The sequence below is a fragment of the Bacillus rossius genome, chromosome 2 (genome assembly GCF_032445375.1).
Source record: "Bacillus rossius redtenbacheri isolate Brsri chromosome 2, Brsri_v3, whole genome shotgun sequence".
NCBI classification, from domain to species: domain Eukaryota; kingdom Metazoa; phylum Arthropoda; class Insecta; order Phasmatodea; family Bacillidae; genus Bacillus; species Bacillus rossius.
The window spans coordinates 30,174,365-30,199,888 of record NC_086331.1 but is presented as its reverse complement, the minus strand read 5'-3'; the positions used below and the strand labels follow the sequence as shown (position 1 = coordinate 30,199,888).

At 37.9% G+C, this 25,524-nt stretch overlaps 1 protein-coding gene across 2 annotated transcripts in view; it reads right to left on the bottom strand.

The window, feature by feature from the left end:
• Positions 1-25,524, bottom strand: part of LOC134529215 (protein scarlet-like) — a 183,992-nt gene that overhangs the window by 48,015 nt on the left and 110,453 nt on the right. For both annotated transcript variants that reach the window (XM_063363083.1, XM_063363084.1), the window contains exons 6-8: positions 12,537-12,689; positions 8,851-9,089; positions 7,587-7,848 (exon numbers count right to left, since the gene is read on the bottom strand). In XM_063363083.1, the coding sequence (XP_063219153.1) occupies positions 7,587-7,848; positions 8,851-9,089; positions 12,537-12,689 (654 nt within the window). The remainder of the gene's footprint in view (positions 1-7,586; positions 7,849-8,850; positions 9,090-12,536; positions 12,690-25,524) is intronic.

Below are 25,524 nucleotides of genomic sequence, written 5' to 3'. Positions count from 1 at the left end.
TTTAAATATAATCACGAACAATTATTAGTTAAAAGCCCGCCTTAACCTGTTTGATATTATAGAAGATTTTCTCGCACGGTGGTTGGCCGGGTCTTACACGCTCGGCTCAGGCGGAACGTGACAATGAGTCATGCTTTTCCGTGCGTGCAGCCGGCGTTCATCGATTTATAAGACGTTATAATGTCAATAAAAAGGAACTAAATCAATTGAATGTGTTCATAGGAATAAAATGTTAGAAGTCATGTTAAAAGCGACAGGGGCAGCAGTGCTACCTATCCCAAAGAGTGGAGAGAGAAAATAACCATTAAAGGCATAAATATTATAGTGAAATCGGACACCGGCGCACAGGTTAGTGTGCTACCTCTTAAAGTCTTTAAAAATGTTGACAAGCAGTTGAGGGTTGAGCCTACAAACGTGAAATTCAAGACATTGGATGGTGTTGTCATAGCGGTGAGTAAAGTAACCTTGCAATGCCAAGCTCCTAGGACTGAAACTTATTTAAACTTTATGGTAGTGGACTTGGATGTCGTGCTGTTGCTCGGGTTACCAGGATGCACACAACTCAACCTGGTGCAATAATGGGTGCACTCTTTTGACAACGGGGCAGCACAGGAAAACTAAAATGTTGTTTTCCTCGAGAATGTAAGATCATAACTAAGGTTGAAGCAGACCCGGTATGTTGTCCTCCTAGACGAATACCTCAAGCTGAACTTGACAGAGCAGAGAAAAAGAGGATTATTCAAAAATTGGATGAAGTTGATGCCCTAGCAACTAGCATGGATAAGCAATTTAGTTTTCATTAAAATAAAACCCAATGGCAAGCTTAGAGTATGCCTTGATCCAACTGACCAAAATAAACAAGTCAAACGTCAATATCATATGGTTTCCAAATTCAGTGACATCAGTGAGCAACTGGCCGGGAAAAAATACTTCTCCGTATTTGATCTACAGGAAGGTTTGCATCAAATAGTATTTGGGGAAGAAGCATCACTTAAATCTTGTTTACCAGCAACGGTATCTGTGGCTACCGTATGGAATAGCCAGTGCACTGGAACTTTTTCAACATCAAGTTGAAAGTAATTTCTCTGCAGAGGTATGAAAGGAGATCCAGAGAGAGCAAGGGCACTGATAAATTAAATAAAAACCTCTAACAGAAAAGAACTGCAACAAAAACTGGGATTGTTCAATTACATCCGTAGTTTCTTGCCGCAAATGTCTACACTTATAGCATCCCTATATAAACTACTTTGACGTCGACCGGGGCTACGCCCTCCCTAAGCCCGATGTGCCTCACGCCGTCGCCACCCCTATCCTCCCACCACCACCCTCTATTTCAAACCTCCCGCCCCGTGTGCAGGTGTGTGTGTGCGTGTGAGGCTGCCAACAAGAGGCGAGAGTAGAGTCTGTGCCACGACACCTTTTATTTTATCATTCAATTTTAATGTTTACGTAATTACTACCTGTCTTTTCTTTAAATAATATTCCCTAAGGATTATGTTTGCAGTGCTAGTTGGTAAGGACGGCGCAGCACCCCCCCCCCCCCCCCCCGCGGTAGGCAATGGAACTACCTGCAACCAGTTTGAACCATCATTTTAATTAAAATAATTAATACTTAACATAAATAATAAAGGAAGCCTTGGTATAATTTTATTATAGAATTTTTTGTGTGTTTGTTTTAGTTAAATATGTAGTAATGAATAACAGGAGAGACTAACGGTAAATCCAGTGCTTTCCGGCCGCCATGCTGCCCTGGCCTCTTCAGTCGCTTCCGTTCGTCACCCGGGGTAGGATGCTTGGTGAGCACCGCGCAACTTCACATTTTTCTTAATCAACTGGTCTCTTAACATCCGCCGGACTTTTCATAACTTCTAAAACCTTTTTTGTTTCTGCGAGGACTACTCCTGGTGGCCGACTATTTTTAATAAATATTTAAGTTCATTTCGAATGTTTAAACACGAACCGTGTCTTAAACTCACGAGGCCAGGCCACGAGGTGACCTGGTCAGCCTGTAAACCGATTCTTTCCCGCCGTTGGCGTTATTAACAGTTTTAATGTGGGAATGTAGAAGTAGCGCAACAGGAGACGTGTTTGTAACGTTACTGGAATAAAAGGAGTATGTCGAACTTGTGATTTTTAGTCGAGTGACCACGTGTTCCTGCTCCTGAACCACGAGGCGTGTGGGACGTCTCAAGAGCCCACTAGTGCGATATCGTTTGCTAAGGGAACCGGGCCTAGCCTTACACGGGTCACGTCACGCCCTGAAGGGAGTCTCCGCCGGGTCCACGTGCCCATATCACGTGGTGGCGCCCACTCCGACATTTCATTTGTCCGTTCCCTTAAGTCCCTAGTACGACAAATTAAAGGAGGAGTCAACTGGCAGTGGCTACTTTTACATCAGAAAGTTTTTGATGAGCTGAAGCAGAAAGTCACAGATGCACCTATACTGGCATTAAGTGACCCCGACAAAGAAATCACCTTACAGTGTCATACATCACTGTACAGGCTAGGGTGCTGTTTGTTACATAATTCCTATTCTGGTAACCTTCATCTTGTCACGACTGCTTCACAAAGTCTATCAGACAGTGAAGATAACTACTCTCAATCAGAGAAGGAAATTCTAGCCATATATTTTGCAGTAAAAAAGTTTCATGACTTTATCCATGGTCGGACAGTACATGTTCAAACTGGCCACAGGCCCTTGGTAGCAGTTATGAACAAAAACATAGGGAAAATAGGGTCCCCTAGACTACAGCGACTTAGGCTTAAACTCCTTAAGTACTCACTGAAGGTGTACTATGTGCCAGGAAAAGATCTGCACTTGGCTGATAAAATTTCGAGAATGCCGAAAATGATCCAGAGATGTTGGAGGTGATACATTCGTTGAGAGCACAGTTACCAATGAGTGATAGGAGGAAACTGATCTTTCACAGAGAAAATAAGCGGGATTCCATTCTTTATGGGATGTCCCAAATGCACCAGGAGGGCTGGCCACAACCCAGTAAGCTGCCAGGGGAATATGATGAATGCCACAAGGTTCAAGATAACCTACACATAGAAGATGGAATAATATTCCTTGGAAACAAAATTGTAGTATCCCCTGCATTGCGGGAATATATCCTGTACCTGGTGCATGAAGGACATTCAGCAGCTGAAAAAACTAAAGCTAGAGCATGGCAATTATTCTATTAGCCCTGAATTGCGAACAATATAGAGGAACACGTGTCAAGGTGCGAGACATGTGATAAATTAAGAGGGCTAAGTGCAGGGAACCTGTCATAACACACAAAGTCCCCAAACTGCCATATTTCCAAGTCGGTGCAGATATGCTGGAAATAGCAGGAAAGGCCTTCCTGATACTCATTGATTACTATCCCAACCGGCTTAAAGTTCGACCAATGGCTGCAAAATTTTCCGTGGGCGTCATAAATGAATGCAGGATGTCTTTAGTGTTCATTGGTTTCCCAAAGTCCTCATCATGGATAATTTACCTTTCACATCGTATGAGTGCCAGCAGTACTACAACAAATATGGCATTAATCTGACTACATGTAGTCCACACTACCATCGAAGCAATGGGATGGCAGATAAAACTGTGGGAATCGGTAAACAGATCCTACGCACGAGCAAATCAGAGGATACTGACCACATGGACCTCTTGCACTAGTATAACAATACCCCTATCACTGTTGCAAGCATAACCAACTCAAATCCTATTCAGTAGATGCATTAGAACCACCATGCCCGTCACTACAGCCATGTTGCAACCTGCTGTCCAGGAAGGCATCTATGAAGCCTTGCAAGCCAGGCAGACTAGGTTCAAACAGTATTATGACAGGTCAGCTCAGAAGACAGATGTCAAATTTCAGGAAGCCGAGAGAGTAGTCACCAAAATAGAAAGTGTCAGTGTCTGAGAACCAGCTATAATTGTCACAAAATGCCAAGAACAAAGGTCATACCTTGTCCAGAAAGACAGGGGTGGCATAATGATCCGAAGAAACTCAGCTCATTTACGCCCTTCACAGTGCAAGGGAACTGGACAGACAGAATGTTGCCGAACCAAGAAATAGATAAGGGTGGTCAGTCAAGTCTAACAGCGCAGGGCAGAAAAGGCAGTACTGATACTGACACAGAAGGGATTTCGTGATAAGGACTGTGAGGGGGGTAATAAGTGGAAAACAAACCACCTGGATCACTGCAAGTAAGGGGGAGCAGTGTAGAAGCGAAGATCATTATGTAACCTGGAGTGGTTGAAGGGCCAAGGTGAGACAGATGTACGAAGGGTAACTAGTATAGTAGAAACTTGAAGTGACGCAAAAGGGGGAAGTGTTTGGGTGCAGTGGTTGGCACCCATGGCAGATAAAGTGAAGTAAGATGGCATCTTATTGATGTTATGTTGTGTATCAAATATTATAAGATGAAATAAATAAAAATGAAACATTAGGAACTTGAATCTGCATGTAATGATGTTAAAACTAACCCAACTGTCGAGGGATATTTTTGCCAATTTAATTAGTTTCATTTTGGAATTTTTATTATAGGAAAAACAAAAACTAACATAAGCACTTAATTTCAGGATTATGTCCCTGGTTGGTTTAACAAAATTCAAACCTACCATCTCAGATCGCAGGAAATATGTACCTCAATTTTTTTTTTACATATTTCCAATGATCACACTTAATCAGTCTGACAATGAACCCAGTGCTGGATACATAAGACTAAAACCCTAAATTCTGAATTTTTTTTGAGAATAATCTAATCTTTTAAAATTCTTAATTAATTTTTAACTTATTTTATAGTAAATAATATTCAATTATTATTCTATCTCTTAAACACAATTATTTTACAGACAAAATGGTTACCAATGTCATGTATTTCAAATTATGCACACTTGAAATTTGAATTTTTTTCTTTTGAATTCTGTATATTAAGGTAGGCATAACATTAACTTTAATATGGAATCATATATTCTTAACATGTAACCATATATTCTCACCGCCAAAGGATGTGGCAAGGAAAGAGTTACAGTTTAAAGCTTCTAATATAAAATTTTCATTACATTGATTTTATTTATTGCGGTCATGATATTTGCAACAAATAAGGTCTCCCTATGTTTTTAAAAAAATATATTGTAAATTGATACCTAAAAATACATTGTAAAATAATATATTAGTGAAAATGTTTACAATAGCAAATTCAATTCTCTAACACTGCAAGAAATATGCCTTAAAATTTTCACCATTTATTTCCACTGGTGACAAACAGGCCAAGGGTGTAAATCTGTAGGATTCACAGGGGAGGAATCTGCAGTCCATGGGTTTTGCACATAAGCATAACCAAGACAATTAATTTTACTAGGCGAACTAACCTTATAAGCATGCAATAAAAAGAAATATTTAGGATATACAAGAATTTTTCCTTTAAACATAGTTTCGGCATTATTATAATGTTTAGCATCCCTGTTGCAGAATTATGATTGCCCCCACAGTGAGAAACTTTTCAATTCCAGGGGTGACATGGGCCAGGCCCTACTGGTACCCCAAAATCTACTTTAATGACACAAGCCCTTATGACCCGTTGCCGCACCAAAGAGTTGTGTGCGTCAGTGATGTGGTACACAACATGTCTAGTGCAACCTAGTGCAGGGAGTGTAACAGAGAGAACGAGCCTGGCCATCGAATGAAGTGTGATGTCAAACGATGAATCTGCTATTACCTACGTGATAGTCTTGTGAGGATTTTTGTATAAACATGTATGATGATGGATGAAATGTAAAAAAGTTAGTAATAAAATGTAAGCAATGATTTATGTATATGTTTTTTCTTCCATCAACGTGGCCTGAACAAAACCTCCATTACAGACAAGTATCCCGCAAAAAACCACTCCTGGTAGAGTCATCCCCACTTGGGGTTAGACAGTTTGTCACTGACTGACAACCAGGGCCAAAAGCATCAAGCACCACGGAGCCCTTCAACATTTTTCGTTCACTGAACTTCACTACGATAAAGTAAGTGACGATATCCTTTCGCATTTGGCTTTTCACCAAACCCCACATGGCCTTCATCGTTTTTAGCAGCAGTTCAACATTGCTTTAAGGTATTTCTGGGCCCACAGCAATTTCCACCTAAATGGTCTTAAGTTCATCGTCAGCCATTCAAGCTTTGTGCCTTATTTCATTATACACTGCACACTTCAGTCCCTGTGTGGCGACAATCCATGACTCCGCGTTTACGAGAGGCCACGGACAAGGAAGCGACCCTTGTACAAGTGCACGTGTTACAAATATAAGTCGAGTCCTACCAGAATCTCTGTTCATTTTCTTACAGTAGTGTTAACAGTGTCTTGGATGTGCCAGGTCACAGCTCTACTGCCTACATGACACATGGCGATGCTACACCTCAATTTAAGAGTCTCGTTTCTGAGGTTGTGAATGGACCCATCGACATTTAATTCACTCTAACAGGCTCCATGTTTACAAACCTATATCATCACCACAACTTGGCAGTAGACATTAAGACATTAATTAAACAATAATGTGTGTAGAATGTATTAACTGTTGTATTAAGTGTTTCATATTTTAAAGACATGCATGAAGAGTAACTAACATAGTTTTATCGTAAGAATCCTTTAGTTTTTGGCATATCCTGTTTCTAATACTTTATGCTGATTATAATGAGTTAATATGCAACTCAACAACTACAGATATTTTGAAAAAAGGATGTAATTCTGCCTTTGGATTAACTAGTTAGTTTATCTGCAAAGTGGCATCAGGTGAAAGTGATCAAACAGCAAACACTGTACCGTGCGGCCAAGAAATAATAATTTGTGATTTAATATCTTATCGACATTGCGGTCATTAGAGACGATGAGGGGTGAAGTGGTGTGAATGAAGCAGCGACAGAATGCATTTGTGGGGGGAACAGAAGTACCCTGAGAAAACCCACCGGCTCACAGCAATCTCCAACAAGTTATCCACTAGTAAAATAATCCAGAATTTACTCTGCCAAGAATTGAATCCAGATTGCCTTGGTAGGATCCTAAAGCCTTAACCATTAAATCACCATAACCCATATATGGCCAAGAAAACTGCTAGTCTCACAAATAAAGACTTTCTTTAAACATGTTTTTAAAGTTAAAATAAATAAAATTGGTGAATTCCGAACGTAAATTCAATATACTATGTAAATATTGTGTATGTATAAATAAAAAATAAAACTATTACTAGTTGTTTTGTATAATTTTCTAAACACTAAGATATGTTCTCTTTTTTACAGCTCAATTTAACTAATGCCTATAAACATTTCAGCTCTGATGTATTCTAGCTACCTAACTAGGGAACCGCCTACAACAAACTATGAGCTACGTTTATTAGAGGTGTGGTACAGCTACATAGATATAAATTTTTATTAAATTTTTGACTGTAGCTTATTGTATCAATACCCAGTACACAGATACACAAGTGAACTGACATTTGTTGTAGGTATTTAAGTTCCTTACGTGCAAGATTGAAGGCAATAATGAAAATGTCATAGTATGTAATCATGTCATAGTTACATACGTGGTTGCCAGAGTTAAATAAATAATAACACCTCTATTGTGCTGGTGCTCTTCTCTGACATGTTGTCCCACGTGTCTTCCTTGCTGGACGGCAGCAAGGAGAGAATGGAGCTCCTGCTTCCCGTGGCCAGCGCCATCTGTCTCGTCAGCTCCTGGCCATAGTGAGAATTCTCAAACTCGTCGCACAACCACTGAATCTTTCGGTGACTTTCTTCTTCCCGGCTGGGCACCACTGCCAGCTGAGATATGTAGAACTCTGCTTGATTGTACGTGGGTGGACAGATAAGTCCCAAGCTGTAAAGTAAGGGAAAAACATTTTTATAATTTGTTTAAATAATAAACAGAATGAAAGTACCTATCTATCAGTGGCGTAGCTAAGGTGACTGGCGCTCCTGGCCAAAATTGAAAATGGCGCCACCTCTTGGATTAAAAGAGGGGGAGGGGTTCAGTAACCATCGCCGCGGCGGCCCCCCTCCTGCTCTGACGCCCCTGGTGGAGGCATCCCTGCCACCCGCTTGCTACGCCACTGCTATCTATGCAAAACTACCATTAAACTGCATCATAAAGCTGCTTGAAAGTTCTTTAAATTGTCTTGTCCTGTGAAAGTATGTTACCACCACAATATTTGAACTAAACCAGTGAAACACAAATACATAATGGTATTCAGTAGACTCAGAACATATGTGTTGATTAAGCAAAATGACTTTTGTTTCTAAGCAAGCTATCTGTAAAGACAAGTAAGTATTTTTTTTATATTAGCAGTTAGGGTGGGTTTATAAACTTTGCAAATAATGCAAGGAATGCAACATGTAAAATGTTCAATAACGTCATTAGGAAATACTCATTTATAAATTACGCAAGATGCGAAAACACAATGCAAGCATCAGCCAACTTACAACTTCTTGCGTTTCAGCTTGCGTTTCTGCCTTCCATATTTGAAATAAGGGTCCAACAAATTTTAAAGATGCAAGATGCTGTGTGCATACAAGGCCGCAATGTTGTTTTTATTATATTATGCTTTCACTCTTCAACTTTTGCACAGTGAAAGAAAATAAACCCTTTTAAATACAATTATTGGCAATGTAATGTTTTCATGATAAACATGAATTCTCAAAAAAAAAAGCCCAGGTGAAAAAAAATATATTTTTTACTTTAACAATTTCATATTATTGGGTTGGTGACTTCTTGTGACTTTTTTGCATTATAAACAACCGTGGTTCTCTTGCTGTGATTGTAAGGTGCGTTGTTGCAGCATTGTGTTTCTAGCGTTGTCTGTAAATCTGGTCTCACACCAACCTTGAAAAGTGTTTTGGAGCATCTTTCACGTCGCCATAGAAGGCAACCCTGCCACAGGCGAGAAGCAACACGGAGTTGAAGAGATCAAAAATGCCCGACGCGGGCTGGTGAATGGTGCAGACCACTGCTTTGCCACTCGCTGTGAACTGCTGTAGCTTCTCCACGACTGCAGTGGCGCTGTAGCTGTCGAGGCCCGTAGTCGGCTCATCGCAGAACAGGATCGATGGGTCGTTCAACAGCTGCGTCATGCAACAACTCAACAACTTTCTACAAGGGATTTCATTTGTATGTAAACAGGCCAGCTCATCATTTAAAATTTAAATGTACTTGAATTTAAAATTAATCATTTTACAGAAAATTTGTTACTGTAACAAAACTCATTTAAATTTAAAAGTAAATAGAAACACAACTTTACTTTTCAATCATTTTTATGTTGATCACATCTCTTCTACATTAAATAAACCCACTTTCTAACTTATGCTAACAAAAGACACAAATACAATGAGCACAAGTACATTTTGTACTATTATTATTGTAGCAATAAAATTAAGAGAATGTCATTCTTTAATTTTAAACATATAATTGCTGAAATTTATAGCTGAAGAGACCTAATGCTGGGTTCCATGCCTGAATGCCACATGACAAAAATCTTTATGTCTATATAGCATAAAGGGAGGAGTGGTAAAGATGCACATGCATCTATCAAGTATTTTCTCAGTACCCTGCAAGCAACAATGACGTAGGTTTTAGATAAACATCAGACTTTCAGTGACCAGGGTATTTGCGAAGTCATGCAAAAGACAGCATGCAGAGCTGATTAAATTCCACGAGTTGGAGTCAGTACAAGTAGGGCAGTTCCATGAACAAAATCTAATAGAACGACTGCATGTGCCATCTGAAGGACCGACGCTTTAAAGATAAAATACTATCCTCAAAGCGGCAAAAAAAATCTGGCTAAATTACGCAAATTGTATAATGTAAGATTAAGATTGTACAGATACGTTAAAATGGTGTGCTGTAGCCTGATTTATGAAACAATGAACCAGTGCTAGAATCTTTTCTTGTGATGTATTTAAAGCCAGTAGGGACTGTGTATCTGTGTAATATAAATTAACAAAATCAAACATCAACCTCACTGATTGGTCCAGCTAAGTGTTGAAATACCCTTACCCTGTTTCTTCATGTAGGCATTAAATAGCCAGGCAGAAGAGAATTGGCTCATTAAATCAGCCTTAGCCTTAAATGTGAAATGATAACCTAGACAGATCACAGAGAGAGTTTTGAAATTCTATGTACTGAGAATTTTTGTAAGCTAGAGTTAAGGTGAACACAAGGTCGTAGCCAGGCGGGGGGGGGGGGGGGGGGGTTAGGGGTTCAACCCCCCCCCCCCCTTAGCACCAAATCTTTAATTAATTTCTTATTCATCACTCAAACAAATTTCATATTAAAATTAATAAAATTTTTACCATTACAATATTTAAATTTAAGAACCAAAACTGCTAAAATAGCACTATTTTACACCTTAAAATCCAAATTTTACCGGGGGAGGACCCCCGGATCCCCCACTTTAATACGGGGGGGGGCCATGCTTAACACCCCCATACACAAATCCTGGCTACGCCACTGGGTGAACATATGTATTAGCTTACTTATAATGACATACGTTTAAGACTTCAGAAAGTATCAAAGCCTTCGTAATATTTACAGTAAAATTTTATCACTTTTTTCGCAATGAGATCGATGACAATTTTCTGTCAAAGTTCTAGAAATTCCCTATGAGTAAAACTGTCTGTACCTGCATCTTGGTATACTTGGCAGATTGGACATATCTATTAAATTGGCGTTGAGTCCTGAAGCAAATTTTAAGCTCCATTTATCTGATGAGGCCAAGCACTTCGCTATGCAGGAAATGCTGTCCCCTAAACTAAATGTCAGCCAGTATAACACAGGGTAACAATTCAATTATAAGCTGGCACCTGATGTAATAAGGAAATGACAGCTGGTCAGGAATATAGCCGCTCAGAAGGGCACAAGCTAGGGTCTGCCTTTGAATTATCAGGTCTTGTACCATCACACTGTTAGAACATGATTCCCAATGTTTTTATTCATTAATCTTCAAGCAGCAGAAGGGACATCAATCAGTGCCAGTGGGAAAATTCTGGACACTGACATTTACCATTCCCAAGTGGACCAAAGAAATATTCCCAATTAGGTCATCTTTGTAGAAAAGCAAAACAGCTGGTGTGGGTTCTCTTGTTATATAATGGTCACTATATCTGTGCCACGATATATATAATCCACACCAAAACAGTTATTCATTGCGGCTGTACGAACAGCTACACCTATACCTGGGTCACCTCTATTATCTGGTTTCCCCTTGGAAATTCTAGTCTGTTTTTGGCTCTCCCTTTTCTAAGTACCCTTGGGGTGGTTTCTCATCTGACACACCCTTTGGGCTGGCCCTGAACATATTTAATCATAAACAGTATCAATGCAACATCCTTACAATACTACAGGACACATACCAGGAGAAATGTGTGCCAAATGTAACGACAGAAACAAACGGACAGAAGAAAGTGTGTTTAAAAATACTTGAGTAAGGAAGAATTCTTAACAGTATTTGTAAGTGATAAGCCCAATTTATTAACAGCGGGATTATCATCGTAACCTCAAATGCATTGCATTATGAGCAAACATTCAATTTCTTTGCAAGCAGTACTTGGTCTTAACGGCTTCAGAGGCAACATTCGTGATTCCCTTTCAACATTAGTTGAAATTCCCAGCCAACTCTCACAAAAACTGATCCTGTTCCCCACATCCCTGAACAGATTCATACCCACTAGGGAGGCAACCAACTCAGTGTGCTGACTCAGGTAGTCATCAAATTTTCACTTTTGCCAGTAGTAGTCATGGTTTTGCATAAGCCAATAATACTTCTCCAACCTCCATGGTGTAGTGATCAGTGTACCAACTTCTAGCTCTAGAGATGTGGATTAAAGTCTCACCTCAGGCATGGGTGTACTTTGGTTTAGTTTACGAAACCATAAGCTCTCCGGCAAATGGCTAGGATGTTAATATCCTCCAAAATATACACTTTGCCAGCTAACCACGTCAATGCACCTCACCTCGTGGACATTAATACCAAGGAGGACACTTGCACAGAGTTATTTCAAGGATTCAGTTCCCACTGGCAATGTGACAACCAAAAACCTCATGCTATCCACGATTGGTTGCATGGTGTGCCAATTCACAGTCTGGTACTCTAAACTCTTTAATTGTGTGTCTTTCTATTCTTAATGAGTACGCTGATAAGATTCTTTTAATGTGCTGCAATATCAGCCATTTCATTTACTTATATAATGTTGGAGAAGTGAGAGGGTGGAAGAGGGACATGTAGCATGTCTGGGTGGTAATTTATTGTAAACATTCAGTAGCTTTAAGTAGATATGAAACAAATGCTCATGTTAATACATACTAGTGCCAAAAGGTTGACATTTTAGGGACACTACTTCAAAACCATTAAACAAACTTGGATTGTTGCACAATAATGTGCATTCTCTCTCTCTCTCTCTCTCTCTCTCTCTCTCTCTCTCTCTCTCAACGCTAGCTATTTATAACATTCACATTTAGAACAGGTGGTGGTATGATTTGAAGTTATTGGTAGGTGAAAATCATGCATGTTATACCTGTACAGCAAGCGATAATCTCCTCTTCTCTCCACCTGACAATGCAGACAGTCTTGTGTGGGAGCATTTATTTAGTCCAAGCTCCAAGATAAGGGAGTGTATTCTTCTTTTGCGTTGAAGTTTTTGAACACGTCTATCCATTTTCATCTGCGCCTACAAGAAAAATATATCTGTAAGTAGTATATAATCTTTGAAAGATTTGTGCAATGGAAGTGCATGACTTGATGTAGGCTTTTGGACATACGCCATTGCTTAGCACATGTATGTCTGCAGAAAACTACAAAAAACACAAATTACAAAAAACACAAATTAAGCAAAAATTGCTGTTGTCAGGATTTAACGCCACACAATATTCCACAACAGGAATATGGTCAACAAACAAGGAAAAAACAAAGAAAAATGGACTAACAGAACGAAAAAAAAAAAAACACAAATGACGACATCACAAAAATTCCGAAACAAAAAAAAAATTCAACACAACAGTTGAAACGAGACAAAAAACACAGCAAAACGAAAAGACAAAACAAACACAATAGTTTTCCAAAAAAACAAAAAACATAAAGAGAAACGAAAAAACCCCCACAAATGATGACAGCACAAAAAATATTGAACCCATAAAATTCAGCACAACAGTCAAAACGAGACGAAAACACGACCAAACGAAACGACGAAACAAACACAACAGTTTTGTTTTTTGTTTTTTTGGAAAACTCTTGTGTTTGTTTCGTCTTTTCGTTTTGCTGTGTTTTTTGTCTCGTTTCAACTGTTGTGTTGATTTTTTTTTGTTTCGGAATTTTTGTGATTTCGTCATTTGTGGTTTTTTTTTCGTTCTGTTAGTCCATTTTTCTTTGTTTTTTCCTTGTTTGTTGACCATATTCCTGTTGTGGAATATTGTGTGGCGTTAAATCCTGACAAAAGCAATTTTTGCTTAATTTGTGTTTTTTGTAATTTGTGTTTTTTGTAGTTTTCTTCTGCAGACATACATGTGCTAAGCAATGGCGTATGTCTAAAAGCCTACATCAAGTGTAAGTAGTATATATTAAAGTTATATTGAATTTGTTTTTCCTAACCTAACTAAAACTAAGTATTTTTCGTAAAAGGGTCTGGGTTAGGGAGGGGCCTAGGTGCGTCTCAGGCCGAAGCCTATACACCTAGTCATGCTGGGATTAGCCATGCAGGGAAGGGGCGCATGCATCATGTGCCATGGCAGCAATTGAAACCATGACTAACTCCCCTAGTTGAGTTCATGTAAAACCTGCATAGACACAGGTTAAACTCTGGGCACAGTCCTACAGGATGCAAATTTGCATGCATTAAGTGCAGGAGAAGACTCACAGGATACAAAGGATGGTCTGAATGAAGAGTTAAACAGAGTAGAAAAGAGCCTACCATGTTGTGGTTGGGGCATTTGAACACAAGATCCACAATCATGGTCTTAAAGGGTCTGAATTTTGATAAACAGGGATGCAATCACCCCCGGTGGTAGGTGGCTATGCTCACCACCCACCTCGCTTCCAGATGCACCCAACCACTAAAGAAGAAAGAAAAGGCAAAAATACTTACTAACTAGGCACCTAATTAAAACACGATTATCTAAGTTTACATCTGGCAGATGCCATCTCCTTAGTTGGAGGTCATTTTGCCTATTTTTTTTTGCAGGGCATGGATGTCTTTAAATGTTGTAAAGATTACAACAAAAAAATTGATATTGTTATTTTTTATTTATTTTCTTTGTGTCTAACTTTTCTTTTTGGTTTTTGTATTTTTCTTTTTTTTTTTTTTTTGGGTTCTTAAAGCTATTAGATTATGATATGCTATGCTAAGACTTAATATTATAATACCACCCTGGTGTGCTACCCTGCACAGGTCACCTTCTTGGCCAGTGGCTGCCTATTTTCTAGTTACGGGAGATGTTTCCGTGTAAAAACTATGGTTTCTGATTTGGTCAGATTTACTTTAATCCGCCATTTCGAGCACCACTGCGTTCTAATGAGTTTAAAGCTGTTTGCAGTCTCTCAGCTGCAATATTTAAGTTACGAGACCTGCTAAACAGTAAAATTTTGTCCGCATAAATGCCAAACTAGGGTAAAGTGGGAGATTTACGATCACCGGGGTAATTTCGACCACTATCGATCTCTGACATTTCGATTCATTTAAGTCGCCTGTAAGATGCTAAACTCTAGCGGAGCAAAATTAAGGACGTTCAGAAAGGTAACGCGATACTGGCTGCGTAGAGATGGCAACTAAAATGTTTTCTTTATTTTGTCCATAATTCTTCTAAGAAACCTGGATCATATTATGTAAGGTAGATAATAAAATATGTATAATTATTTCTACAATTATTTGTGCACAAGTAAACAGGGTGTATAAAAATAATAATGAACTTGGAAATTGTTTAACTTTCCGTCAGCTGTAGAAGATGCGAATTTGTTATCACGTTGTAGTTCGGAGTAATTCCGATCAATGCTGATCGGATTACCCTGAATACTCGGAATTACCCCTAGAAGTAGTTTGATCAATAATTGTTGATAATATACAGCATTTTATTACAATTGTGTATAACACTTCACAAATGCCTTGGCATAGAACACGAACACAAAAAGCGTCATGGAATGCTGAAACGCTCTATGCAGCTGTCAAAGCAGTAGAATAAATAGGAAATTAATTCAGCAAGCAGTTAAATACTATGAAATTCCATATGCAACACTCCATGGTGTTGTAATATTTTTAAGAATAAAAATCTTTTCTCGCGAAGACCGCGCCCATAACCCGGGGACACTGATCGGCAGTCAGCGATGCTAACCACTAAACTAGAGCATCTATTGAGGCAAAATTAATTAAATAAGGAATATTTATTCTTTCAGTTGGGCGATGGTAAATTCAAAAATCAGAGGCGGTTGCTGGCGGCATATTTAAAAATTATACAGTCGTCTGCAGTAGGCAGCCACCTTTATTACTGGCGCCAAGTTTATTACTGGCAGCATATTTAAAAAATATAATCGTCAGCTGTCCGCCGCCATATTTTTTAAGGACACTACCAAATTTAAAAAATAAGTCAGCTGCTAGGGACCGCCATCTTTTTACAGTATCGCCAACTTTGAAAAATTTAGTCATCTGCTGTAGGCCGCACATCTTTTTCACTACTGGCACAAAGTTTAAACTTAAAGTAGTAGTAGTAGTAGTAGTAGTAGTAGTAGTAGTAGTAGTAGTAGTAGTAATTATGTTTATAATTCTAAAATCCTCCATCCTTTTTTTATAGTATTGGGTGATGGCAGGATATTAAAATTTAAAAAGATTATATTTTAAATAATAAAGACGTCATCTTGGATTGACATATAAGTGCTGACTACCACTATAACAAATCTATAGACATATTTATTAGAAGTACGATTATAGCACTAGCTTACAGCCATAATTTTTTTACTGTGTAGTATTCCTTTATACTTAGTAATATTCCTGTATAGTATTTAAAAATATATAAGTAAAGTTATTCTTTTTAAGTCTTTCACTTATTAAAGTGTTTATACCAATAGTAATTAAGGTTTTCATTTCATTTATAGTACCTCTTATTATGTGTAATGTTTTTGCTTTTAAGTCTCAATTATTTGTTAAATTGTGGCAGCACATAGGCATAAGTTTTTCAGTATTAAATATAAAAATTCATCTTGCAGTAAGTAATAATAATAAAAAATGTGTGTTGTTTAGCATAAATTTATTTTTATTAAATAATATTTATTTTTGTGTTCAGAAAACAAAATAAAAATACGCATAGCTTAATATTAAAGATATCTTGTGTTATGTACATCATATAGGCATATATAAATATAGTGTCAACTTCATAACCAGAACCATACTAGAATATCTCTGCAGCTAAAGTCATTATGTTATATCTGCATCACGAAACGTCTTCCTGAATGCGCCCCTGGTACAGTGAAGGTGTTTCTCTCTCTGTGAACGCGCTCCCCGCCACGCCGACAGGCAGAGAGGGCTTACAGGCAGGTAAGCCAATTACGCATTCCATTAGGGAGATCTCTCCCCAACGACCGCATCTGGTATGCAGCCCCGATACCTGCGGTCGCCCTGACTGAGCTGGCGGAGTCCGAAGCCAACGCAGCTAGTTACTTGCACCTCACATCTATCACATTATTGTAACCTATTTATACTTCATTCACAAACACCTTTTTTGTTTCCCTTTTCCAATGAGGTGAGCGATAACTGTGTGCGGTATCAAAATCAATATCCACTGGAAAGATTAAGAAAAAAAATGAATTTATGGTAATGAATAAAGGTTTTTTTTTTTCAGCTTCTTTGCATTGTTGCAAGTTTGAGGTTTCAAAAATGTCATCAAAATGTTTCTCGGAGCAAGCCCCGCTGACACACACGAGCCCGCGAATCTAATTAACAAGAAAAGTGAACACCACCGCGCAACCAACTGCTGCAGATTAGTTTATAATGAGTCCGGAGATCACGTGGAGCATTGCAATGTTGTATCTCCTACACATGCTTATTTCGTCCTTATGGCTCATGATTCTAATGATGTAGAATGATTCATACATATTACATACATATTACAGGTGAATAAAGATGAGCGAGCTAAAATTATGCGCGATACTGTGGGTTAAGCAGATTTTGATTTGTGGTATGGCATGAAACGCGTACGTCTCACTGCAAGCGAATTTGGCAACGTATTCAGGAGAAAATATGTGTACTAGCCAAGCAGCTACTTTGTAAACCACCAGTAGTCACAATAGCAACGAGTTCGGACGTCGAATTGAATTTGTGGCCATAAAAAAAACTTTAAAAAGAAAATGGTTTCAGAATTGGAAGGTGTGTTTTATTTATAAGTTTAAAGATTTTTTTTAGGGGCATGTTAATATGATTAGTGGAATACGAATATGCTCTCAGTAAAGTGAAATGTGGTCCCTCGGCAACAGCAACGAGACTAAAGGCTTCTTTCTTAAGTTACAGAATACGCCTAATCATTACTAGTACAGTGTGAACTCAACATTACAGGACGAAGTTCTTGTTATTTTGTTATGTCAGACTTAACTGAAGCCCTCATATAGGACAAAGTATAAAAGATACAATATTTTGGGCAAAGAACATGGTTCTCAAACTTCAGAGATTCGATACAGGAGATTGTTTGCTACCAGAGTTAGCTGATACAAATGTAACAAAAGAAAAATCTATCAGAGTATTACAGTACATTTTAGATGCCCGAATACGATAAAAAAAGTTAAATGTCTAAGATAAAGCAGCTTTTACGTTTGCAAAAGTTGAGCAGAATTTCTTATTTAGTTCACAGAATATCTGTAATGTTATTAGCGTCACCCATTATTGATATTTTAAAACATTTGTTCAGAAGTAACAACTTGGAAGTCTTTTTATATAACTATGCTTTTTTTATTTTGGACAGATTTTATCTAATTTAAAGTTGGTTTTTCAAGCTAGTATTAGTTTTATATCAATTAAATTTCATGTAATTTTTTTATAAACGACGCATCCGTGTTTGTTGACGTTTCTCCTAAAAACGAAGCAACTACCTTTGGTTTTAGGTAAATTTCGAAGAAATACTACCTATTGTAGTATTTACCATGGTGCAATTTCCAGATAATTTTTATACAGTTTTTCGTTCAATGGTCGATACAACTTCTGAGCCCTCTGAGTCACAAGATGAATAGCACTTTTTTTTAATAATTTTCATTACCTTTGTTTATAGCTTGTTTTAATTCTTTTAAAATGACGTTGTAGTTAATTTACCGTTTTAGTTGGTTGTTGTAATTCTTGTAAGATTTATTATTGATAAATGGCAAAAGTTTTGGGAAAGACTTATAACGGAAATGAGTTTTAAGTTGACACCGGCTAAAATACTATATAAAGTTTGAGAACATTCAAGTTGTATTAATAAAATGTATTTAGTTTTTAGCAAACAGCTTGTTGATGAGTCATGATTTTATCGTAGGCCTGTGTACTCGACTATCATAATTACGTTCGTAAAAGCTACAAAACATTAAACTTATAATTAATGCAGACTTACCCAACTGAAATACCTTTATGAGTATTATATATGTATATATTTATTTATTTATATATGTGTGTGTGCGCGCGCGCGCGCGTGCGTGCGTGTAAACAAAAAAAAATTGGTTGTCTGTAAAGTCGGTTTACGGACGATAGTTTAACGTGACAACGTCATAACAAAGCATTGATGAAATGATTGCATTCTTTTATGAATAAAATTGAATCATTTTTATTAGTGTTTCAAGTTTAATGTGCCTCGAAAAAGTCAAAACGATGGTTGTTCCAATCGAGTGGAAGAGAGATAGATGCGGCGCAAGCGTACAATGAGCGTAACGGAACACAGCGTAACGGGACAATGTGCGTAACGGGACACTTTTTCGTCCGTGCAACCGGCGTCTATCCATTTATTAGACGTCACGTAATAATGTTTGTTTTTACTCCTACATTATTTTTACTTTTCTTGCAAGATTATGTCGTGCAGTTTAAAATACTTTCTGACTTTCATATGAGAACAATTCTGTTATTGAAAACTTCTGATTTAAACATCATTCTTAAACTTTGTAATACTTTTGTTTTTAAGAAACGATACCTTAGACCTACTTTGCCTCAGTAATTGTTTTTTTTTTTCACTTAACATAAATCAAACTAGCATCCCACATTTATAAACACGAATGCTTCTTTAAGGGGTGAAAATATAAATTTTCCGAAATTATACCTCTATACATATGTTGTGTACAATCAGAAGAAACACCATCGGTATTTTATTTTCGGGGTGCATTTGCAGAACTTATGTCACTTATTTGTTTAGGTCGGATAACAAAGGAATTGGAAAATTACGTTAGATATATCCCCAGGCAGCTAGTTACAAGACTTTTATGAATAAGTCTTTTATACTTTCATCGTCAAAAAAATATATGTTCATTCAACTTATTTCAACTAGCCAAAGATTAGCTGTAATGCTCTCCATATTCATATGTTATTGTCAGAAAAATGATGCTGAACTGATATTTTTCGTTAAATAGTTTTGTAAAATCCAGTACTGTGGCTATCAACACAGCGCTGTTCACCAATGCTTTAAATTGTTGGTCGCTATAGTTAATGTTGGACAACGTATTTTTAACTAATGTTTAAGTTCTCAATTTCTCTAATAATTCACCATTAAGCAATAAATATAAATTACTACATGCGTTTCTCAAGTTAGATCTAGCATACAGAAAACAGACGCGTGTTAATTTAAATGTTCGTGATTATCTGAATTTTTAACTTGTCAATTATTAAATAATTGAAGAAAAAACATATATTTAATCTTAATATTTGTTTGTGTTTTTTTTTTGTCATTAACAAATCAATATAATTATGTTCCAAATTAAATGCGATATTACTAGTCATCAGTTGTGAATTTTAATCATTTCTCCCTCTACCTTTGCCCAAATTATCACAAACTTACTTCTCTAGTGATTCAAAAATAAAAATCCTTTCACATAGCTGACAAATAATAGCGACTATGTGAATAAATTACGTTCGAATTTCTATTACAATTGGATGAAGTAATTATATTTATTTGAAATTCATTATTAAGAGTTTTGTTTTGAATGTATCCACACATTGGTTGTAGGAGCCAGCGCTCCGAGGTCCGTGGGAGCACAGCAGCCCACACAGCAGGAGTGTCCGGTCCTGCATGTTGACTCACTGAAGAGGGGAAACGAGGGGCGAGGGGGAAGCCTGTACATTTGGCAACGCTGTCCCTCAGCAGACCGGCGCCCAGAAGGTTGTCGGCTGAGGAAGGAGTGGCAGGGAATCTAAACACGCTCTTTTCGCACGAGATTGGAGCGATAGACCCCAGCCTCCTCATGACTCACCGCTTCCTACGGCCAGTTCAGTCTACATACAGAGACCAGCTGAGTGGTTTGACACCCTCTACAATAACATACCATCAAAATTAACATTTTGGAAAGTGACGATATTTTAAACCCCGCCAGCCGCACGCCGGCGTGTGTTGAGGTAAGTCGAGCGGTACCGGGCTGCAATAACACACAAGTGCCTATCCAAGTCATATGCTGTTTCCGTATACCGCCACAAAAAAAAACATAAGCTTTCCACACGTGACAGCTGATATCCTTGTATTTCCGCCTGACTGGGCTGCAATCGTACATTGCGATAAGCAACTACACAAGCCCGGTATTAGTATTACGTTGACCAGCTATAGGTTTAACTCTTACCTAACACTATGTTATTACTTATCCCGTGACATGTTTTCGGCCAATCAGAAGCTCTGAACGTCCTACTACGCCTTCATCTGAGAACTTTATTTGATGCATAAGACAAAGCGTGTTGACTAGATTGTGCCGAATATTTTTTTTTTCTTTTGGAGTTACGCTATCAACATTGACGGTCCAGGTTCCCAAGGAGAAAAAAATACATTTCTGCATTTAACTTATCAATAAGTGTGCTATTATGGATTTTATTTAGATTACACTATTTTTTTTTCTTATAATTACACACAAACAACTATAGCAACATTAATTGTCTGAAAGTTAAAACAGACAATATGAACAAAGGAATGGAGCTAAGTTCATGTTCGTTGTAGCCGGGCCACTATGCTAGTTTTGGGTTGTGAAAGAGTTATCGCTACAACTATCAATGTTTTAACACTATGTTTATTGTGGCAGGGCCATAATCCTACAGGATCTTTAAAAAGTACATGGTACATGTGATAGCCATTTTAGTTGACCTTTCGAAACATTGCAAAGATCCTTTATCAGAATCAACAATGCAGCCTTTCGTGAAAGAATCAAGAAGCTCACGTCAGTTCATTTATACTAGCGGGATTTGAGGAGTTTGTGGCACTATCTTTTAGAAAAAAAATGTAACTATCATCATTAGTGTATAAATGGCGAGTCTGGCCCCATGTATTTCTTATGGGACTACGACTTGATGACTTGATGGCTTGTTTGCTTAACAATCGTGAGAAATCGACCTCGGTGGTCATTTTTGACAAAGCCACATCCGCCATCTTGGTAAACACAATTTTTGAAAATCTGTAATTATTTAGCTATAAATAAGAAAAAAAAGGGGTTGTCTGTAAAGTCGGTTTACAGACGATAATTTTACGTGATAACGTCATAAGAAAACATTGATGGAAAATTGCATACCTACTTTTTAATTTTCAAATATTATTTATAGTTTTTGCAAATTTAATTTAAATAATTTGTTTAAATACAAGCACGAACAATTAGTTATAGAAATAAACTGAAACAAAATCAATGTCAATAAATTGTTAATTTGAAATGACGAAATTGGACAAATATTTATTTTTTAATTGCTGCTTTTAAAAAGCCTGCCTTAACCAGTTTGATATAATAGAAGATTTTATCGCACGGTGGTTGGCCGGTTCTTGCACGCTCGGCTCAGGCAGAACGTTACAATGAGTCATGCTTTTTCGTGCGTGCAGCCGGCGTTCATCGATTTATAAGACGTTACCACGTCAAAAAAAATTTCCAAAAACCAAACAAAAAATTAGCTTAGTAAAATATTATGATTCGGTTGATTTAAGTCCTTGGTTTGATCCTTAATCAATGCAAAAATATTTATTTAAGGCAAAAAATACTTATTTAATAAAAAATATGGTGAAAAATCCTAAAAGAGACATTAATTATCTACCAGCCTCCAATTGATTTAATCGATTCCTGTCTTTGGTTCGATACTTGGTAGATGCAAATTTTTATTTTAGAAAAAACTTAAGTATAAAACATTGTGAATAATCTTTAAAAAAAATTAAAAATAAATTGCTTACATTTATCATTCACCGACCGCCAGTAAGCTACCGATGCCCGCTTAGAAATTTTTTAGCTAAAGTTTTAGAAAAATTATAAGTATCCTCAAAATTCAACTAATATACTGTGTAATTCGATCTATTACCGTCATTGGTTCGATCCTTGCTTCATATAAACAAACATTAAATACGGTAAAAAATATTTATTTTAATTTTACATTGAAGAGACAGGTTCAAGATATAAAACAAAACAAAAATACAAATAAAAAATTATATTATTTCTACAAGCACAAAAAAAAATCAGAAAATTACTACCATTTCTAGATTTATGCAATCTTCTTAGAGTACGAAAGAAGTCCTTTGCATTGACTTGACGTGTGTTTTCAGAGCAGATATTCATGACAGTAGATTAACCAGGCACGTCTCATCAGTGGCCAGAACACCTCCAGTTGGTAGCCAGGCCCATCCAGTAGGTGGCCAGAACACCTCCAGTTGGTAGCCAGGCACATCCAGTAGGTGGCCAGAACACCTCCAGTTGGTAACCAAGCACATCCAGTAGGTGGCCAGAACACCTCCAGTTGGTAGCCAGGCACATCCAGTAGGTGGCCAGAACACCTCCAGTTGGTAGCCAGGTACATCCAGTAGGTGGCCAGAACACCTCCAGTTGGTAGCCAGGCACATCCAGTAGGTGGCCAGAACACCTCCAGTTGGTAGCCAGGTACATCCAGTAGGTGGCCAGAACACCTCCAGTTGGTAGCCAGGCACATCCAGTAGGTGGCCAGAACACATCCAGTAGGTGGCCAGAACACCTCCAGTTGGTAGCCAGGCACATCCAGTAGGTGGCCAGAACACCTCCAGTTGGTAGCCAGGCACATCCAGTAGGTGGCCAGAACACCTCCAGTTGGTAGCCAGGCACATCCAGTAGGTGGCCAGAACACCTCCAGTTGGTAGCCAGGTACATCCAGTAGGTGGCCAGAACACCTCCAGTTGGTAGCCAAGATGTATTATTCGTCGACGCTCAGAGAACATTTTTAACAGTTCATGTACAATCATGCGCACAGGCAAAGCGTCTCCGAACCAAGAGATTTTATTTATCGATACTAGACCACCATTTTAAACAAGTCATGTTCAATGTCAGGCTTGTAGACCAGAAGTCTCCGAACCACGAGGAAAATCATGTCCTGAGTACAAACATGTCGAAGCTCATTCGTTAAAAAGGAACCACAGCCAAATAAGAAAGCACACTCGATAAATAGGAAGCAAAATCGTTAAAAAAAGAAGCACATTAGAAAGAACATTCGATAAAAAAGAAGCATATTCGACCAAATTATGCACATTTGGAAGCACATTAAAAAAGGAAGCATATTTCGAAGTACATTCGACAAAGAGCACATTAGGAAGTACACTCGATAAATAGGAAGAACATTAGGAAGTACACTCGATAAATAGGAAGCACATTAGGAAGTACACTCGATGATAAGGAAGAACATTAGGAAGCACACACTATGATAATGAAGCACATTAGAAAGCACATTCGATATAACGGAAGCAAATAAGAAAGCATTTTAGAAAGCACGTTCAACAAAAAGGAAGTACATTAAAAAAGGAACTTTTTTGGAAGTCCAAACAACGAAAAAGAAAGCACATTAGAAAAAAAGGAAGCACAATTGCAAGCACATTAAAAAAGGAAGCACATTTATAAGCACATTAAAAAAAAAGAAGCACGTTTAACGAAAAGGACGCAAATTGGGATAGAAGTCAAATTGGTGTGATACTATCTTATCACAGGGATAAGTTCTCGTTACTGGAAAACGAACTCGTCACAGGGATACAATTTCGCCACAGGGATTACGATCACATCAGGATACGACCGCCAATTTACGGTAGGCTACAATGCCTACAACTGTCTTTGGCCTAACAACACCAACGACATTTGGCTACACGACTACAAGGCTACATGGATACTAGTATACGAGGCTACGAGTTAAATGTCTACAAATCTACGAGACCACAAGGCTACGAGGCTACAATTATTCACGGCTGCAACTGTATTTAGTTATAACAGCTCCAGAAACATTTTGCTACAACGCTACATGGTTACGGGGCTACAAGTCTACAAGGTTACAAGGCCACAAGGCTATGGAGCTACGAGGCTACAAGTATTCAAGACTCCAGCCCTCTCTGACTCCAACAGCTCTAACAAAATTATGCTGCATGGCTTCGAGTCTACAATGGTACATGGCTACGAGTCTACAAGGCTCCAACTGGCTACGAGGCTATGAGTCAACAAGGCTCAACTGGCTACGAGTCTACATGGCTACGAGGCTACATGGCTACATGGCAATAAAGTTACAAGGCTACGATGCTACGAGTCTACGAGGCTCCAAATGACTACAATAGCTCCATAGAGCAGTGAGGATTAATTTATCTCATGAAAAATAATTTGTTGCAAGTAATCCCGATTCTTGTCAACAGATGTCGTTACATATTCTGTTGAGGTAAAATATATTTTTTTTAATGTTGGATGCGGAATGCTCACTCACGATCGCAAGAAAAGGAGAGCTTCGCTAGACATTAATGAGAAGGAAATTCGTCTTACATGATATTTTTTTTCTCAACTTTTTTAAGGCATAATATTTGACTGAGTAATATATTTTTTTTTCTGTTTGAATTCCACCTGAATAAAATATTACAAGTTCTGATTTGGTAACACGAATTCACTAAGTAAGCGAAACTCTGAATAAAATTGCTTGTCTCATTACGAAAAAACAAATTAAATGCAGGGATTGTTTTCTCAGGAATAACCAGAAATACACGGAGGAAACCAACAAAAGTCTTGCAATGAATGGCCAGATGCACTTGGAGAAAACAACAAAATATTGACAGAAATAATCAGGAGCACACGAAGAAAACCAACGAAATTTGAAAGGAATAACCAGATGTGGCTGGCCACCGACTGCATGTGCCTGGTTAATAGACTGTTATGCAGATATGCCCTGAAAACACACGCTAAGGCATGCAAAGGACTTCCTTCGCACTCTAAGAAAATTGCAGAAATCGAGAAATGGTAGTAATTTGTTGTTTTTTTTTGTGCTTGTACAAATTACATAATTTTTTTTATTTCTCTAACTTGTCGCTTCAATATTAAATTAAAATTATTTTTTTAAAAATCTGATTTGATATTTGTTTGCATCGAGC